General features: G+C 41.1%; 1 protein-coding gene across 1 annotated transcript in view; it reads left to right on the top strand.

Moving 5' to 3' along the window:
* XPO4 (exportin 4) overlaps positions 1 to 18,511 on the top strand; it is a 60,919-nt gene extending 42,408 nt beyond the window's left edge. Inside the window, exons 11-23 of the mRNA XM_033146305.1 lie at positions 817 to 959; positions 1,073 to 1,215; positions 3,392 to 3,569; positions 5,468 to 5,627; positions 6,837 to 7,006; positions 8,422 to 8,596; positions 9,724 to 10,017; positions 11,862 to 12,042; positions 13,832 to 13,950; positions 15,015 to 15,145; positions 15,776 to 15,893; positions 16,747 to 16,839; positions 18,030 to 18,511. Of these exons, the coding sequence (XP_033002196.1) occupies positions 817 to 959; positions 1,073 to 1,215; positions 3,392 to 3,569; positions 5,468 to 5,627; positions 6,837 to 7,006; positions 8,422 to 8,596; positions 9,724 to 10,017; positions 11,862 to 12,042; positions 13,832 to 13,950; positions 15,015 to 15,145; positions 15,776 to 15,893; positions 16,747 to 16,839; positions 18,030 to 18,227 (2,103 nt within the window). The 3' untranslated portion in view covers positions 18,228 to 18,511. The remainder of the gene's footprint in view (positions 1 to 816; positions 960 to 1,072; positions 1,216 to 3,391; positions 3,570 to 5,467; positions 5,628 to 6,836; positions 7,007 to 8,421; positions 8,597 to 9,723; positions 10,018 to 11,861; positions 12,043 to 13,831; positions 13,951 to 15,014; positions 15,146 to 15,775; positions 15,894 to 16,746; positions 16,840 to 18,029) is intronic.
* The last annotated feature ends 259 nt before the right edge of the window (positions 18,512 to 18,770 follow it).

Here is an 18,770-nt window from a genome sequence, read left to right as displayed (position 1 = left end):
ATCAAGCCAGGAAGAGAGAGCAAGCTTCTGCGGTGTTTTAAAGGACATAGTGGATATAATTTTTGCTTAGTTTCCAATTTTTGATGTAGATTGCTTGAGAGCAAGTACCTATCAGAAGCTGTATTCCTTTTGTTTTAGGGAATGCCCATTGTTGCCCTTTTAAAGTATATTGAAGTGCCTCAGTGTTTCTCCGCGTGTTGTACAAAGCATGGTTAATGCTCACTGTAGCACTATTAGAAGATTATAAGTGCCAGTACAAGAAATACTTAGTAAATGAGGCCATTGAATTTATAATTTGGCAATTTTAGCGTAATTCGTTTATACAGGTTAATTCATAGATTTCTGCACGATGAGGCACTCATCTCATGAGTAACCATTTAAAAGCCACAGCTGGCATGGCAGAGGCTGGCTTGTTTGATATCAAAGTAGCAGCTAGGATTTTCAAGTAGAGAGGCACTCTTCAGGAAACAGCTGAGGCTTTGAGGTTTAAGAGCATTATTTGACGGTTTGCATAAATGAAAGAGGGCTGAAAGAGGGCCCTCAGAAAGAAGTCACGCCTTGCATCCTTACTGAGATGTCTTCAGCAATTTTAAACGGTGTTTCTAGTTCCTCTACCTGTGGGGAGAGAAGGTGGGGGAACCAGCCAGACTTTCTTCAATCTATGTTTTGTTTTGTTTTTGAGGTAATATTACCAGGGGTGGTGGTGGTGTGAGGTGGGGAAAATAACAGTTAACAAGCAGCCAGGGAGTTGTATCTTTCCGTGTACAAGTGAAGGAACATCCTTTTCAAAGTCTGCTTAACTCATTTCAATGTCAGACTGCCAATGGTGTTGCCTCCAGAGAAGAGGAAGAAATAAGTGAGCTTCAGGAGGATGACAGGGAGCAGTTCTGTGACCAGCTGGCCAGCGTAGGCATGTTAGGAAGAATTGCTGCCGAACACTGTATACCTCTTCTTACAAGGTATGGGCCTTCAATCATTTCTGGACTGTGGCAGTCATTTGTAAATGTGCTTAGAGGGGTTTTCCCCAGGGTGAATGCAATTACGATCAAGTTTTCTCAATACTTTCCCTCAGCTTATTAGAAGACAGAGTGACGAGGCTTCATGGCCAGTTGCAAAGGCATCAGCAGTTAATTGGCTCAGCCGGGTCAGCCTCTATTGACAATAAAGCGCTTGATGACCTATACGAGGACATTCATTGGCTCATCCTAGTCACAGGTGAGTAGAAAATCTTTGAACACAAAGCCACCGGTGTTGCACCATTGGAAGCAGGTGCTGCTTTGACCGACGTTTTGGTAGCTTTTGCTTAACAGTGGAAGTTGTGTGTACGCCGTTCACACACGAGGATGCGCCCTCAAGGGAGCAGGAAGAGGCCATGCTGGGCTTTCTGTAAGTGTGACAGAAGCTCATCGTAGCCCACCCCCTAGCCATAAAATATAATTAAGAATGATCAAAGATGAATAACTCCATTTGCAAAAGGTTTCTTAGTGCCTCTGGTGTGCATCTGTTGAAGAAGAGGTTTGAGTAAAGGATAGTAGCATTAAACAACACATTAATTATCTGTTGCTGAGGGAGAACAGTTTACATTGGGATGAAGCTGCTCTTACAGTTGTAAGCCAGGAAGCAGGAAGTGGAGAGGCAGTTTCTCTTCTTCTCCCTGCCCAATGGTACTGCCTAGTCATAACGGCCTGAGCTTTTCCAGTAGAAGCTAAGCTCAACAGGCTATCAACCCCCCACCCACCTTAAGTTTCTCCCCACACACACTTCTTTCGATGACCCTAAATATTCAGAGAATCTTAAAAGGTTCTGTTCCTTCAGAGTTCAGAAAGCCTCACCACTTAGTGCCACTAGCACTGAGACAATGAAACGTAAGCACAGAAAGCTTAACAAAATAACCCTAGTGGAGGCGATAGCTGCCACTGCCAAGGCCAGTTTGCATCTGTTTTGTATGCAGAAAGTCCCAGGTTTAATCCCTAGCACCTGCAGGTAGGATTGGGAGAGAGTCCTGCCTGATATCCTGGGGAGGTGCTGCCAGTCAGCGCAGACATTACTGAGGTAGATGGGCCAATTGTCTGACTCGGTAGCATAGCTGCTTCCCATGTTCCACCATCACCAACCAAGGCAAAGATTCATTCCACCCAGATTTAGCTTCTGGGTCCAGTGGCCAGAGCCAGCTTGAAAAGAGGAAGGGAATGCAAAGGTGGCAAACAAAAGTGCTGCTACTGAAGGAGCCAGAATTTATGTAGCAGCAGCAGCAGCAGCAGCAGCAGCAGCAGCAGCAGCAGCAGCAGCATCTTCTACATGTTCTCCCTCAGCAAATAAGCCTCGTTGCCCACTTTTCACTAGCAGCTCCCCTTAATGTCAATCCCAGACCCTCACCCATTAACCAAGCTAGGGGCAGCACAGGAAAGAGCTTCCAGAGACGAGAGCTTCATCACAGTGCAAACTACTTTCCCCTTAATAAGCATGAACGGAACGTCACATTTACCTCCAGTGTATCGCAGCCACCCCCCTCCATAAGTTCAGGCTGACGCTTGAAGAATTAATAGTCCTGTTTTAGAGAAACAGTATTGGTACGTAACATACGAATGGATAATGACTTCCCATCAGGGTATTTGTAGAACTGAATGTCTCCTTCCAACTCCTTGCAGCGAAATTTCGCTGGTGTGCCATTTGTCGAACCTTCCTTCTTGAAAGGCCAAAACTTTTCACCAGATCTTGCCTACCCCCTCAAATCTGCCAGACGGCCACATGCTGGGTATCACATTCAAGTGGAGTTTAATGCTGCAGGAGGCGTAGACTTGCAGTCATTCATCAGGTTCAAGGGCAGGTGGAATGGCATGATTCACATGCTATATATTCCTCATAATATATGGGTTCTTCCTCCATAGGGCTACAGTTGTTTCTATCACATCTTCCTAATGAAATACTCCTAGCCTTTCTGTATTCCCTCTGAAATGAAAGTCAGTTTCTTTGGACTACCAATATTGTAGAACTTCTGAAATGTTTCAGGTTTGCTGCAGGCACAGTGAATGTGAAAAAGGGTTGAATTGGCATTTGTGAAGGTTATTTGCATTGTGCATTTATTTAAAAAGTTAGTTTACATTTGCTGTGGTAGTTTACAGTGATAAGTATTTTTTTAAATTGCCTGCTGCTTTCCACCCCAGTGATTATATTTCATTGTACTCTTCAGAATGTGTCCCCACATGCAGAAAACTGAAATATGGTAACGTAAATGCAAGTTACAGCTTAAGCATCTGATAGAATATAGTCAAATGTTGATGCCAGTGCTCTCAACATCTCTTCTGATGGCCCTTAAAGCAGTACTTAATTTAGGTCAGGTAACCTGAGGTCACTACTTTCTTTTTTTTGTTTGTTTGCTTTTAATTTTAAGGCTACCTCTTAGCTAATGATACTCAGGGAGAGACTCCGCTAATACCTCCAGAAATAATGGAGTATTCCATTAAGCATTCAACTGAGGTTGACATCAATACAACGCTTCAAATTCTTGGATCTCCAGGAGAAAAGGCCTCTTCCATTCCAGGGTACAACAGAACCGATTCTGTTATTAGGTAACTTATTTAGTATTTTAATGCCAAATATTGAAAACAAATCAGAGGTAGATAGGGCTACCACTGTAGATTATTTAATCCACGTGAGCATTGTGAATGTCACTAATGGTGAAAAAGTGTTAAATAGGCTTCGTGGCAAGCCGCCATAGTGACCTAGAGTTGACGATCGAGGAGGAAGTAAATGTGTAAAGGTTGCTCTGCTTTGAGGAGAGGTTAGTGCTGCATTGCAATTTAAAATCAGTTTTCACCGCAAGAGCAGCTATGACTGGACACAAGCGCCGAGTCTTGAGTGGGCTAAGTGCGCGAACAGATAAGTAAGCAGATCATAATGGAAAGTGTAGTGAGTTGTGGACATGTGTAGCAATGCCACCTGCAGGTTATCCACTGAAGTATATATTTATATATCATAACAAGGCAGAAACAATTAATAAAAATTCTATCTTTAGCAGGGGCCCAAACGTACACCATCTTAAGTCAGTATGAGGTTTTCAAAATGCATTCTAGTCCTTGAAAGGGGTAGATTTTTTCCAACTGCAAGCTATTGGCTGTTAGGGCTGCAGTTCACAGAACAAATTGTGTGCTTCCAAAACGGATTTTAGATGTGGAGTTCAATTGACTTTTAAGGGGAATACTTGAAGGGTTTCCTCTCTCTTACAAGAGCAGTGCCAGTTTCACAAATGTCATCTTGAGGAAGTGATAGTGTACTCTACTGAATTTACAGCATCCCCTGTTTGAGTTCAAATTAATGTTAAACTTGTGGTCTTTTTGACAGCTAATGTTCTTCAAGAAACTATATGAAATGTTTGAATTGCTGCGCATATGACCCTTAAGTTGACAATATTTATACATGCTGGGGGGAAATATTGTGCCATGAGACTGAATGTGATTTGCAGGATTGTGATGTTGCAGTGGCTGAGTATTTTCTTAGAAGCGCTGCAAGTCTTGGGATCACGGCACTGGTCAATAAATGTAAGGGAAGATGGGCATAGAAGTGGCAACAGAAATAATATTAACCATGTTCCAGTATTTTGGAACACAAAATTGAGAATAAATTGATAATGGCTTTCCAGAGCCCTAAAAAATAATAATATAAGCATACTTAAGAACCACCTCACATAATACATTTGGGTTTGCAGTTACTTTCTAGGTGTTTGTTCATTACATATCCATGAGCACAGTTTCCCCTTTAAATAGTACAGTTGCCACTGCAGAGACACATTGTGGACAAAAATAGAGTTCTAAAGAGTCGCCTTGTGCTCATCTAGACCATTAGCTCAGCACTGTCTTCTGCCTGGCAGAAGAAGCTTTCTAAGATCATGAATCTGTCCCAATTTTGCTACACAAGAACTTGTATTCTGGGTGCTGAGAGCTGAACTTGGGACATTATGCAGTGAAATACGTGCTATACCATTGAGCAATGACAATTATTATTATTAGTCTAACTCACCGGCTTGCATACTTTACCATTGAAGTAATTACAAAATTTCAGCCCTTTGTGGCTTTGGACCAATTTGAGACATTAAAATTGGCACATCTTTCAACAGACACTTCAAGAACTTTAGACAGTGTTCCCAGCACTATCAGGGTCTTGGGGAAATAATTCTTCTCTAGTAACCTGAGTCCCAGGTCAAATGTAGATGACTCTTCAGCACATACTAGGCTCCAAGGCAGGCAGCATAGCTGTCATTTAGAGCATGAAGGAGCTAAGAGAATCCTTTGAGAACATACTCTTCCAAACAGGAACAATTACACCCAGCCCTTAAGAAATCCCAGTACTGATCATATCACTCAGTCTGCCCCACCCCTTATTTTGAAGATTTCATCCCTGTGTGTGTGTGGTGAGGAAATAGATAAACAGAACACTGGGGGAGAATCATGGTGTCTTTAATTTTCCTCAGGTTATTGTCTTCTATTCTAAGAGTGTCAGAAGTGGAATCTCGAGCAATAAGAGCAGATTTAACACACCTCCTGAGCCCGCAAATGGGAAAAGACATTGTATGGTTCCTTAAGCGGTGGGCAAAAACCTATCTCCTAGTAGATGAAAAACTGTATGACCAGGTAAAACTATTTTAATCTAAAAGCATTTCTCTCCCCCCTCCATTTTGATGTACCATGGTGAATCAGGTGATGAATTTGCTAGGGAAGGCCTAAGCTTCTACCTTGCATTACTAGTCTTGCTCACTACTTCTTTCTAAACAGAGTAAATACAGCAGCATGACTTGGGGATGAGGTGCTAGAACTCTGAGGTGATCTGGTAGGCAAGGGATTGAATTCTATCTAAAAACAAAAACCTACCTGCAAGTAGAAAGCTAGTACAGTCGTACCTTGGTTGTTGAACGGAATCCGTTCCGCAAGTCCGTTCGACTTCCAAAAACGTTTGACAACCAAGGCGTGGCTTCCGATTGGCTGCAGGAGCTTCCTGCAGCCAATTAGAAGCCACGCCAGACATTTGGCTTCCAAAGAACGTTCGCAAACCAGAACACTCACTTCCGGCTTTACGGTGTTCAGGGGCCAAAACGTTTGAGTCACAAGGTCTTCGAGATCCTGTATAGCAATGAGTATTGTAGAATCTTTCTGTCTGATGCGCTAACATTTTACTCACAGGGAGTTTGTATATTGGGGAAAAATTCCTAAAATGGCATACCCCACCTTTGGCAGTTTCCTTTACCACCTCATTCTGTTGCATGTGCGGACTAGGGCTCAAATCAGACCATAGACCTTTGTTTCTAACTTGAAAACATACGCATGCAGCACCGCCAGGGATCATGTGCCTCCAGTTACAATTGCAGCATCCTTAAATTGTGGTTAACCCATTATTGCGGAGAAATCCAGTGTTTTGTTTTATATTTTTGAAAACCACCAAGAGGTTTTCTTACAGTCAAGGGATATATAAAATTTGTTAAATGAATTATTTGGCAAGACAAAAAACGTAAGTGTTTGGAACATGATCTGCTGTGACATGTGAACATGGCAGCATTAGGGAATGAACTTGAGAATTTTCTTATCAAACTTACACATCTCAAAAGATTTCCCTTCGCATAGGGAAAGGGAATCCCTGGCTCTCGAGATGTTGTTGGATTCGTATCAGGTCCAGCTAACATGGCCAGTAGTTATGGGAATAATATTTGAGCAAACTATGGAGGAGCACAGGCTACCCAACCCTTCCTTTGCCTATTCAAAATTGTCGGCATATTTTCATGGGAGAGTGCTTTCTGTGCTGCTCGCCAAGGTACAATATGGATTACCTTTCTCCCCCTTTTTTTCTAGATAAGTCTGCCATTCAATACGGCATTTGGTGCTGACACAGAGGGCGCTCAATGGATTGTGGGTTACCTCTTAGAAAAAGTAATCAGCAACCTTGCCGTGTGGAGTTCTGAGCAGGAACTTGCAAATGACACCGTGCAGTTGCTAGTAACTTTGGTAGAAAGGAGAGAGAGGTAAGCCTAAATGTTACAAGCTGAAAGAAAAAGATTTGCCTTTCCCCAGCATTCTTGGTTGAGATTCTGATGTTAGCGAGTTGCATGAATGCAGCTGATGTTTCTCGTTTATATAAATAGCAGCTGCAAGGTGCCTGAGAAAGGTTAGGTTCCTTGTAGATACAGAGGGAAAGTTTACGTCCCACCCACCCCCCAAAAAACCCCACTCTCTTGCAAATTGCTATTTGTAAAGCCTCTCTTCTGGCTTGGCCCCGTCAAAGCTGATGGTAATAAGGATAACCATTGTTTGCTAGAAATATTCAGCCACTCATTTAATTACACGGTTCATTCTGAGAACAAAATCCAAGGTGAGTTCAGAGCACGCAGGTTTCTGTATGTTCAGGGTGCACTTTCAGGGTGCACTGTTACCAAGTGATGAGCATGCAAGTATGTATAAAGCAGCCCAAAGGAGTCGTAACAGCAAGACAACAGTTGCAGACATTTTCGTTTCGACAAGCTTTCCCAGCTAGATGAAATAGTCTGTGCCCTAGATGTCCATTTTTTATGTTCTGGTAAAGCTTGTAACAATTATTTTAGTTGTTTTTAAGGCCTCGGGGCGTATACGTGGAAGGCAGTTCACAAATTAATAGATAATAAGTAGCATCATAAAATGCAACTGGATATCGTTAAAAAGCCCAAGGAAACAGGATAGACATCACCTTGTGCTTAAGGCTGCAACCCTGTACATAGTGGACGTAAGTAGGATTACACTGTAAGATGTAGTTAGGAAGATGCCAGGCTAATTGGCCTAGTGAGGGAGTTCCACAGCTTGTTTCATCAGCATTTTTTTTAGCCCTCAATTTGGGAGCACAAGAGGAACAAGAATGACCACAGAAATAGATGTGCCCCCTGCAAAAAACAAAATCTCACTGCTGGCTCTGCATTCATTTTTGCACATCTACTGCTGGAAATAGTTGTCATTTTTCTAAAGAATCCCCAGTGCATCGATGATTCTTCATTCACCTGGTGCCTTCCAGATGTTATGAACATCAGCTGGGCCTAATGGGAGCTGTAGTCCTAAACATCTGGATGGCACCAGTATGGTGAAAGCTGATTTAGATCATTGTTGTTTTTAAATCCTTACCATAATTTTAGAGTGTTTTTTTTTAAAGGAAATAAACTATTGTATGTGTGTATTTTGTCTTTCCATAACTACCTAATCCAGGCGGAAAATACCTCTCTGGTTACTCCCCTAATCTAGGAAGGCTGGGGCACATGGAGGAGGCCGCCATTGAAACCTGCTTAAAAATTACAAACGCGGCATGGATGAAAATGGGTCCTCCGTATACCTTGCTCATTTAGGGCTTCTAAATCTTTATTTGTGTCACTGCTGTGCGCTTTTGAGCTACATTGTCTAAATCTCCTTCTGCTCTTAGGGCAAATTTAGTGATTCAGTGTGAGAACTGGTGGAACTTAGCAAAGCAGTTTGCCCGGCGGAACCCACCTCTTCACTTTTTGTCCAGCTCTGTGCAACGAACGTTAATGAAAGCCTTAGTTCTCGGAGGTTTTGCTCACATGGACACAGATACCAAACAGCAGTACTGGACGGAGGTAAGAGCTGGGAGTCTCAACACCACCTGGAAGACCACAGGCTTCCCATCTCCTTTTGCATGTGACAAAAATCTAGCAAACCTTTAAATGTCAGCTTATTTTAACATTAGTCTTAGTGTATCATGTAGTTGACGTTAGAACTGCAGAAATAATTACTGGAGCCTCTTAGCCGCATAGAACCAAGTGTTAGTTTTTTGTCCCAGTGACATCATATTATACTATCAGAAGTAAGTTGTGAAGGACAAAAGTTTGTATGATAGTTTAGGTGAAAGAATCAGATTAAACTTGTGGGCAGGAACTGCCTTGTTTTTATTGATCTTCCGTAAGCTGCTCTAGAAGCCTTTTTTCAGTAATAAGTACAAAACCATCAACAAGAATAAGTAGGAACAGCAAGAGCACTAGCTCCTAAAGGTAGGATATAATGGTATTTGCAGAATGGCACTAAAAAGGGAAATACAGTGGTACCTTGGTTGTTGAATGGCTTAGTTGTCGAACAAATCGGCTCCCGAACGCCGCAAACCCGGAATTGAATGCTCTGGTTTGCGAACGTTTTTTGGAAGCCGAACATCCAGTGTGGTTTCTGCCACTTCCGATTGAGTGCAGGAAGCTCCTGCAGCCAATTTGAAGCCGCGCCTTGGTTTTTGAACCGTTCCGGGAGTCGAATGGACTCCTGGAACGGATTACGTTCAACAACCAAAGCACCACTGTAAGCCTGACAAAGGGCATTCCTGAGCTATAGTCAAAAGACCCCTAATTCTCCTGGAGGCCAGGCTGGCTTCCACATAAGTGGAGTGTGAACAGGGTTCCAGTGGCTAATCTTCAGGTTGTCTTCTATGGAAGGGCATGGCTCTCTAAGGACACAAGAAAAGCCCTGCTGGAACAGGTTAGTGGCCCATCTAGTCCAGCATCCTGTTCTCACAAAGGCCTATAGGAAGCACACCAGCAGGATCTGAGCACAACAGCCCTCGATTCCCATCCATTGACATTCAGAGACGTACTGCCTCTCTAATGTAACATCCGCTCTCACTAAGTGTTAAAAGTCAGAAATTTCACACTCACAGCTGAGGTTGTTGTTACTGCTTTAACATGAAACTGCAACGCATTCTGTTTTGCTTCTTCCTCCGTAGGTACTTCAACCACTTCAGCAGCGGTTCTTGAATGTGATAAACCAAGAAAACTTCCAGCAGATTTGTCAAGAGGAGGAGGTGAAACAGGAAATCACTGCCACCTTAGAGGCACTTTGCGGCATTGCTGAGGCTACACAGATAGACAATGTAGCAATTCTCTTTAATTTTCTAATGGACTTCCTCACCAATTGCATTGGACTCATGGAGGTGTACAAGAATACACCAGAGACTGTTAACCTCATTATAGAAGTTTTTGTTGAAGTTGCACATAAACAAATATGCTATCTTGGAGAGGTAAATAACGGCGCAAATACACAATTTGGGTGTGGGTGTGGGGTGCAAGTTTGTGAAGACTGGAACACTTGGGCAATGCTCAGCCCTATTACTGGTAATTTCCCTTAGTACTTGAGGTGTATGTTTCAGGCTATTCCAGGCCCTACCTGCCCACTACCTTTCAAACTTAAGAACTGCCTTGTATTCTTTTTCCAGTAAATCTATTCATGGACAGCTGGCCATACAGCAGCAGAAAATTTCCATAGGGAAGCACAGACAGTGAAGCTGCTGAGATGGAGTTCACATACAGATTTGATGTTAGCAGATGGGCTGACTAGAGACTGGAAATTGCTGGCTTACTAGCAGAAGTATTTGCCCATTTTAGGTGTTTTCCTACGTTGTTCGGTTGCCCATTTGGAATGGTTTTGGCTTGAACTCATGAGCATTTGTCCTCTACAGAGCAACAGAACAGCCCTGTCTCTTGCACTGCTAGTCTGTGTGCACATGTGTGTGTGCATATAACACATAAACATACAATATCTGTCATGCATCTGGGTTTCATGCATCTGATGAAGTGGTCTCTAGCTCATGAAGGAGTGCGGCACAATTAATTTGTTATGCCTTCAAGGTACCAGTGTTTTGCTGCAACAAACTTAATATATTTACCGCTCTAGAATTGGTCCATTCAATCAAAAATCCTGCAGGATGGGCTGTTTTGGACCTAGCACTAACATAGTTTAACATTACAAGAACAAGACTAGCCTTCCTCCCAGGCTCACATGCTTCCCTCTCCTTTGTGTTGTTGTTACAGGTGGGTAGCCGTGTTGGTCTGCCATAGTCAAAACAAAATCGAAAATTCTTTCTAGTAGCACCTTAGAGACCAACTGAGTTTGTTCCTGGTATGAGCTTTCGTGTGCATACACCTCTTCTACTGAAGAAGTGTGCATGCACACGAAAGCTCATACCAGGAACAAACTCAGTTGGTCTCTAAGGTGCTACTAGAAAGAATTTTCGATTTTGCTTTGTGTTGTTGTTGGCATCTGCCTGTCTCAAGAAACAATGTAGTGTGCCTCCGGGGGTGAAGAGTGGCCACCGCAAATACCATGCTTCTGCTGTATCCATTTGTGCCATATTGTCCAGCCTCAAACAAAATGTGGTTGACCTTAATTGTGATTAGTGGATACAAGCTTGCTTTAAGCCATAGTTTATGAAGCTGGCTTTTTACATTAGGGATTCACACAACACACTATAAACTGCAGATAATCTAAAAGGGTTGCATCTGCACTTGAGAAGAAGAGAGGAGGTTGAAAGAGCATAAACTAGACTCATTTTCATAATGCTAAATCCTTACATGAGTAGAAAAGTAGGCATTTGGTTCTTGACAACACATACAGTATTTATGAATACTTTATTAATAAGTGTCAGATAGCTAACACCCATAGGAACTTGTAAATGGCTCTTGAAGAATGAGGAATGGTTTGTGGAATGCCCTCCCTGGGGAAACACACCTCATGCCATCACTCAGTTTTTAGGCACCAGGCTAAGTTGTTTTCTTTTATCTAGGCTTTTGGTGGTTAAGTTTTGGGGTTATATTTGGGTGTGGTTTCAAACCTTTGCTGTGGTGCTCATCTTCGAATGGGATTGGGTAGGATTTGACTTCCTTATTGTATTGTTGGATGTGCACTTGCAGGAAATTTGTTTTTTTCTATAAAGTGACAACTGCAATAAATAATAATAAAACGACGGTATCCTAGAGGCTGTTAGAACAACGTAAGTAGTAGTGGAAACTGTTTCTTAAGCTTGCGGCTGTCCTTACTGAAACAAACGTACATTTCCCACTAAGCCCCCTCTTCTTTTCTTTGTAGTCTAAAGCCATGAATTTATACGAAGCTTGTCTGACCCTACTTCAAGTGTATTCCAAAAATAATTTAGGTAGGCAGCGGATAGATGTTACAGCAGAAGAGGACCAATACCAGGATCTTCTTCTCATCATGGAACTCCTTACCAATTTACTTTCAAAAGAATTTATAGATTTCAGTGATACAGGTAAGAGAGAATTCAGAGTGGGGGTGGGAAGCATTGGGCCTCTTCACACCTAAAAGGCACTTTGCCTCTTGGCATTTTGAGTATCCAAAGCAGGCATAGACAAACTCGGCCCTCCAGATGTTTTGAGACTACAATTCCCATCATCCCTGACCACTGGTCCTGTTAGCTAGGGATGATGGGAGTTGTAGTCCCAAAACATCTGGAGGGCCGAGTTTGCCTATGCATGATCTCAGGTGGGGAACCTGTGGCCCTTAGATGTTGTTGAACTCTCAACATAAATGGCAGCTCCCGGAGGCCAGTGTGTTCCCCATTCCTTCTTCAGTATGAACCACCTGCTTGGATATGAACAAACTTAGTTTCATGCTTTAATATTGTGTAATTTTGGAAGTCAACTTGGAATGCTGATAAACTGGAAGGCAGGGTGTGAATCTCTTAAATGGAAGTGTTATGTGTAAGTGTAAGTAGTGAATTTATATTCTCGATTAATGAGAATATTGGGGAGTTTTCATTTAAAACAGGAGAATATTCATTTTAATGCATTGAAAATGATATAATTAGTTAATATGCATGTTTATTCATGGTTAAACTTGTTCAGATGGCAACGAAAAACTGTACAGATACTTTTATTCAATGGGGCAATGCAGTGAATTCACATTCTTTGTTTTGTGTAGCTCACATTTCAGAACTGCCAATGGTGAATGACACAATGCCCAGTAATGTAACTGGATCAAAAAAAATCATTTTTCATTACTTACACTGGCAATATCACAGCTTGACTTGTTATTTACTAGATTTTTAAATGTGGGTTGTAAAACTGGTTCTTACATTAGAATTTACAGTTTGTGGAGAATATTCTCCAGAGAATATTCTCACCTCACATCACTATGTGTAAGCACAGGTGCTGAAAACATGTGTATCATAAAGTTGTACATAACACATCCAGGATTGTCTCTGACTCCCTTTGGACCATACACATGTGTAAATCCTGGTTTATATCTGTAAGGTTTGAAAGTCTTTCCGAGTAGATAATTAAAGGTTATATGAGATGCTACATTGAGCTTTCCTAGAGATAGATTTTAACTTCATAATGCTGAACTTTACATAAAACTGTCATGGCTAATTTATGTAATGCCTAGATTTTGTACTTACTCTACTTTGAACTAAAGAGATTCATTGTACCACAAGGTAGGTTTATAGCTAAATTATTAGGAGGCACTTGCTCTGAAATATATTTGAAGCATCTATTTCTAGACAACTTTAAATTGAAGAGTAAATACAGTTTTTTTGAAACTCACAAACTTAAGTCTGTGATGCAGAGGATTGCTCAATACCCCCCTTGCTGGAATTGATGGCAGCTCTCTATTTTAGAGTTGCCTTCCTTCCTTTCCTAGTTGGGTTTCAGATTCCTTTTGTCCATTGTGGAGTCCAAAGAAGAATCTGATCCACCATCTGTAACTTTACACAATTTATTCTTTGCATCATTGCGTACAGTGAGTCTTTAAAAATACATCTGTACCAAGTCGTGGACACAGAACATGCAGAACTGGTATGTATGCAACATTGTGCTTCTTAGTGCCTCTGAAAAGAAAATTAAGACCAGCTACAGTGGCTGGAGTCAAGTTCAAGATGGACTTACTAGAATGCCTGTTGTGAACTCCAGTTGCTTCTGCATAATAATTTGTAAGCAGAGTGTGTGCTCATTATATATCAGACTTGTCAGGAAGGGAATGTGTATTTGTCTTAATGAGGCATATTTCAGATGTGCTGTTGTATCCCCCTCTCCTTTTAGATGAAGTATTTAGGGGACATGAGCCTGGGCAAGCAACAAATAGATCTGTGTCAGCGGCCGACGTTGTCTTATATGGGGTGAATCTAATTCTGCCTTTAATGTCCCAAGACTTGCTAAAAGTAAGTACAGTTGAATGCAACATTGCAGAGAGGGTGGTGATTTACAAGGCAACTGAAAACTTTTAGCCCACAAGTCTAGATACACCAAGCCATTAAATACAACACTACATTTCCCACTACTGCCTGCGCTTGTGTTCCTGGGTAGGAATGCCAACCCAGTCCTGGAAACTTACTCCTTTTTCTGAGCTTTGTATAGCATATGTACGTGTGTATGTTAGCCTGAGGATTTCAGAACAATCAAATTTTTCTAGGCAGCCTGGAACTGGCACAGCAATCAGGCTTTGATTTGGACCAATGCCAATGGGGCAAGCTCAACATTCAGCTGCCTCAGCCTCTTACCACCCCTTCAGAACACCCCATTTGGGGCCTACTACAGACTGGAGCTGCTGGGAAGCCCACCAGTGGTAGTTCTGTCCACCCAGAGTTTCAGTGGACTGGCTTGGTGAAGCTAGTTGTAATTTTTCAGAAATGCCTTTAAATTAAAATGAGGGGGTGGGGGCTGTGTACACCACCTTGAATTCATTGGAGGAAATGTTGGATATACAGTCATACCTTGGTTCTCGAACAAAATGTGTTCCAGGAGTCTGTTCGACTCCTGGAACTATTTGAAAACCAAAGTGCGGCTTCTGATTGGCTGCAGGAGCGTCCTGCAGCCAATCGGAAGCCACGCTGGATGTTTGGCTTCCAAAAATGGTTCGGAAACCGGAACACTCACTTCTGGGTTGCAATCATTCGGGAGCCAATTTGTTCGGGAGCCAAGGCGTTCAGCTTCCAACGCACCACTGTAAATGCAAATGAATATTTTTACATCGAATTGACTTCTACCTGCCATTCGGCAATTTTTATTCTTAAACCATAGTTTTTAAAATTAATTTTCTTAGCGTCATCTGTGTGTTTTGAATTAACAATTTGGAACTAGCCTGCAGGATTTGGACTATGTATAAACTGAAGACATCTATAGTATTTTGTTTTTGACTAATCTGGTGTTTATAATTTGGTGTTAGAATACAGGTTTGTATTTTAAGAAGCCTAAATAATGAAGATTTCTCTATTCCTTCCTATAGTTTCCGTCGCTGTGTAATCAGTACTACAAACTAATTACTTTTATTTGTGAAATATTCCCTGAGAAAATTCCACAGCTTCCAGAAGACTTGTTTAAAAGCCTTATGTATTCCTTAGAATTAGGGATGACATCGTATCCTTTTGGTGAACTTGTGTGCCTCCCTTTGCCTTTAGCCGATGTGTCTACTGACCCCCTTACATGTACATGTTTGAGCGCTAAACTCTCTCTTCCCTTTCTTTAATTGCATTTGAGTTGAGCCATGAGAAAAATTGATTAAGAAACCTTTTCTGGAAACAGATGCTTCTGGTTACACACTCTGCTAACCCAGAAATAGTACCTCGGGTTAAGAACTTTCCTTCAGGATGAGAACAGAAATCGTGCGGCAGCAGCGGGAGGCCCCATTAGCTAAAGTGGTACCTCAGGTTAAGAACAGTTTCAAGTTAAGAACAGACCTCCAGAACGAATTAAGTTCTTAACCCGAGGTACCACTGTATAATCACTCTTAGAGTGGACCTGTTGAAATCAAGCTGACTTAAGTTAGTTGTCATAACTTCTCCCTTTGATTTCAGTTGGTCCACTTTAAGTCTGGTCTCATGCCTGTAGGAGAATGGTGACATTTTTTTAACAAATTTCTCTATGATGGTCTTGTGTTCTTTAAAGCTAGTCGGCGAGTTACAAGGTCTGATTGTTAATATTTTCCTGATGCCACGTTCCTGTTTTTGGTAGCAAATGTTTTTTGATTCCTTGACTTCGATTAATCAGAATGAGTTCGGACGTTTGCCAGCTCTGCTTGGAAGCTCTGACACCGTTAGCAGAACAGTGTGCAAAAGCACAGGAGACCGATTCATCCCTCTTTTTAGCAACAAGGCACTTTCTTAAAGTAAGAGGAGTGTTCCGTACCTTAACTGTCTTGTGAGTTGCAGGCATGGACCTATTCATTTTATTTCCCTAGAAAGCAAAGTCAGTATCCATGTTCTGAATCAGAAGTGAACTGAAACTGGAATCCAAAGAAACATGAGTGGAAGGAGAAAGTGTGTTAGTGCCGTTCCTCAAACTATTGCCACACTGGCACATGCTTCGCAGTGCAGTATCGCAATGTATCAAAGGTTGTACTGCAGTAGAAGCAATGGCAAATAAGGAGAATACAAGGTGTGAGCTATAAACTGTGGTGAGCCATGCCAAGTTCTTAAAATGAGCTTGTGCAGAAGTTTTAATGAGATCATGTGCAAAAACTGGATTGGGAGTTGCCTTGCACAACACTTCTGCTAAGGCATTGTTTTTCAAAGTTGGGTCTCCAGCTGCCATTGGACTACAGCTCCCATCATCCATGACCACTAGTCCTGCTAGCTAGGATACACACTATGTAATATTAATTCTTCTGATATTTAATCTAGAATAATGTTTGCAACCAAACAAGAAAGCGGTCATGTCTATTCAAGGAGCCAGTTTTATTGTAAAACTCTCTGGGATAGTTATATGAAGGGCAGAATAAAAATAAATAAAAGGAGTAGTTCAATGAATATGCATTGAATCATTCATAGAAGCTGATTTCAACAGCTCCCTTCCTCCACCTCACAGATCTGTGTGCAATTTTAAAGTTTATTTATTGCGGCTGTCTTGAATAGCTATGACGTCTCGTGACTTCTATAGTACAGGTTCTGATTTTCAGCTGTCAACATGTATACAAAACTGATTTCAAGGTTATTAAGTTGCTTCATTTTGTTACAATTTAGATGGTTTTTGACATGCTGGTACTGCAAAAGCACAATACAGAAATGACAGCTGCAGCGGGTGAAGCGTTTTACACGCTAGTATGTTTGCATCAGGTATGAGCGTCTCTGTTTTTATTATTCTCTTCACTTCCAATGATCACAGCTGGGATAGTTCTCAAAATGTCAAGCAGCTTACGTCAAGAGTCGAGAATAAACTACCTCTAGGAAGTTAACAATAAATAACTTTGGATCCTACATTTATTTTCACCAGTAATGTTCAGCACCTAATTTCCATGCAGAATAATTCTAATAATGGATAGGAATCTTAAGAGGCCTGTGCATGTATGAAGAAGTAAAAGGTGTCTGGGAGGTTGAAGCTCCCTCTTGCATGCGTGGAAGTCAGTCACACCTTACCCTCAGTCTTAAATTCACCTGGTGGACTGAGACACGACCCTCTTCCTAAGCCTTGGCATGCACACAAACACACACACACACACACACACACACACACACACACACACACACAAATATCCCAGATCTGCAATAATTAAATATTGACCTACCTCAAATGGCTGTTACTAATACTCCTAGGATCTATGTGAAATCCTTGGAATTACACAATATAAGTGCTGATACTTCATCAATTACAATGTTTTTTCCCCAGTTTTTCAAATTTTATTTGTACTTTTCAAGTTTATACATTTTACTAATTTTAACATTTCAAAACTTGACTTCCTTCCCCCTCTTTCTGCAGTTCCTTAAATTTATTTTTAGTATCCTCTGCATATCCAAATTAACTTAATTTGCTCATTTATTCATCTTCTTTAAATATATACTCTTATAAAACTGCAGGTTATTACAATAATCCTGTTTACAATTTATCTGTAAATATTCAAGAAACCATTACCATTGTTTTATAAAAAGTTTGTTATCTTGATTTCTTATTCTTCTGGTAAGTTTCACCATTTCTGCGTATTCCATAACTTTTTGTATCCATTCTTCCTTTGCTGGGACTTCTGCTTCTTTCCATTTTTAACATTCTAGCTGCTGTAGTAGCATACATTAATAAGTTCCTGTACATTGTAGGTAGTTCTGTCCCTATAATTCCCAAAAGAAAAGATTCTGGGGTGTTGTTGTTTTTTTTTTTACAAAGTTTATTTTAAACATCCTTTAAAGAAGGTTCTTTTATCATATGTGGTGGTCTTGTCGTAAGGTTAAAGCTTACTGGGAAATGATATATAATGAAATGAAAAGGACATCAGTTACAGTGTTCTATCGTGTAACAAAGACTCTCTTCTTCACAGGCGGAATATTCTGAATTAGTTGAAACGTTGTTAACAAGTCAACAAGATCCTATAATTTACCAGCGATTAGCAGATGCCTTCAACAAGCTTACCGCAAGCAGCACTCCACCAACTTTGGACCGTAAGCAGAAGATGGCCTTCCTCAAAAGTTTAGAAGACTTTATGTCAAATGTCGGTGGTCTCCTCTGTGTAAAATAAACACCAGAACTGTATGCCTAACCTTGACCCTTTCTGCAAAATGCACTGAAAAATGCTGAAAGCTGACTTAATTTTAATGCCTGTTTCTGGGTTTTTTGCAGCCATCCAAGATTTTAGAGAGCCTGGAAGTTTTTTTTATAGTGCAGTGGAATAGGAGATGTCAACTCTAAAATCAGCTTCTGCTAATGTCTGTTAGCCACAGTCTGTCATACCTTTTTATGTTGTACAGAATAAACAGAAAAACTGAAATCTTCAAAAAAGAGAGAGAGAGAGAGAGAGAGAGAGAGAGAGAGAGAAAAGAATTCCACAAGTGCATACAGATGTGGGCACAGTCAAAATAAGAACCAGTGCCTTTTCCCAAATGGCCTCAAATAGTGACGATTCAGATTGCTAATTTTGTTGCTGTTACTATAAACCCTTTTAGTGTGTGATTTAGACACATACAGAACTGTAAAACAATTTTAAGCTTTATTTTCCCTGTCTGAAAACTGTGTGTATAATTAAGTGAAGAAGAAGAAGAAGAAGAAGAAGAAGAAGAAGAAG

This window comes from Lacerta agilis, chromosome 4 (genome assembly GCF_009819535.1).
Source record: "Lacerta agilis isolate rLacAgi1 chromosome 4, rLacAgi1.pri, whole genome shotgun sequence".
NCBI classification, from domain to species: Eukaryota; Metazoa; Chordata; class Lepidosauria; order Squamata; family Lacertidae; genus Lacerta; species Lacerta agilis.
The sequence above is the reverse complement of the archived record's forward strand: the minus strand, read 5'-3'. Positions and strand labels throughout refer to the sequence as shown.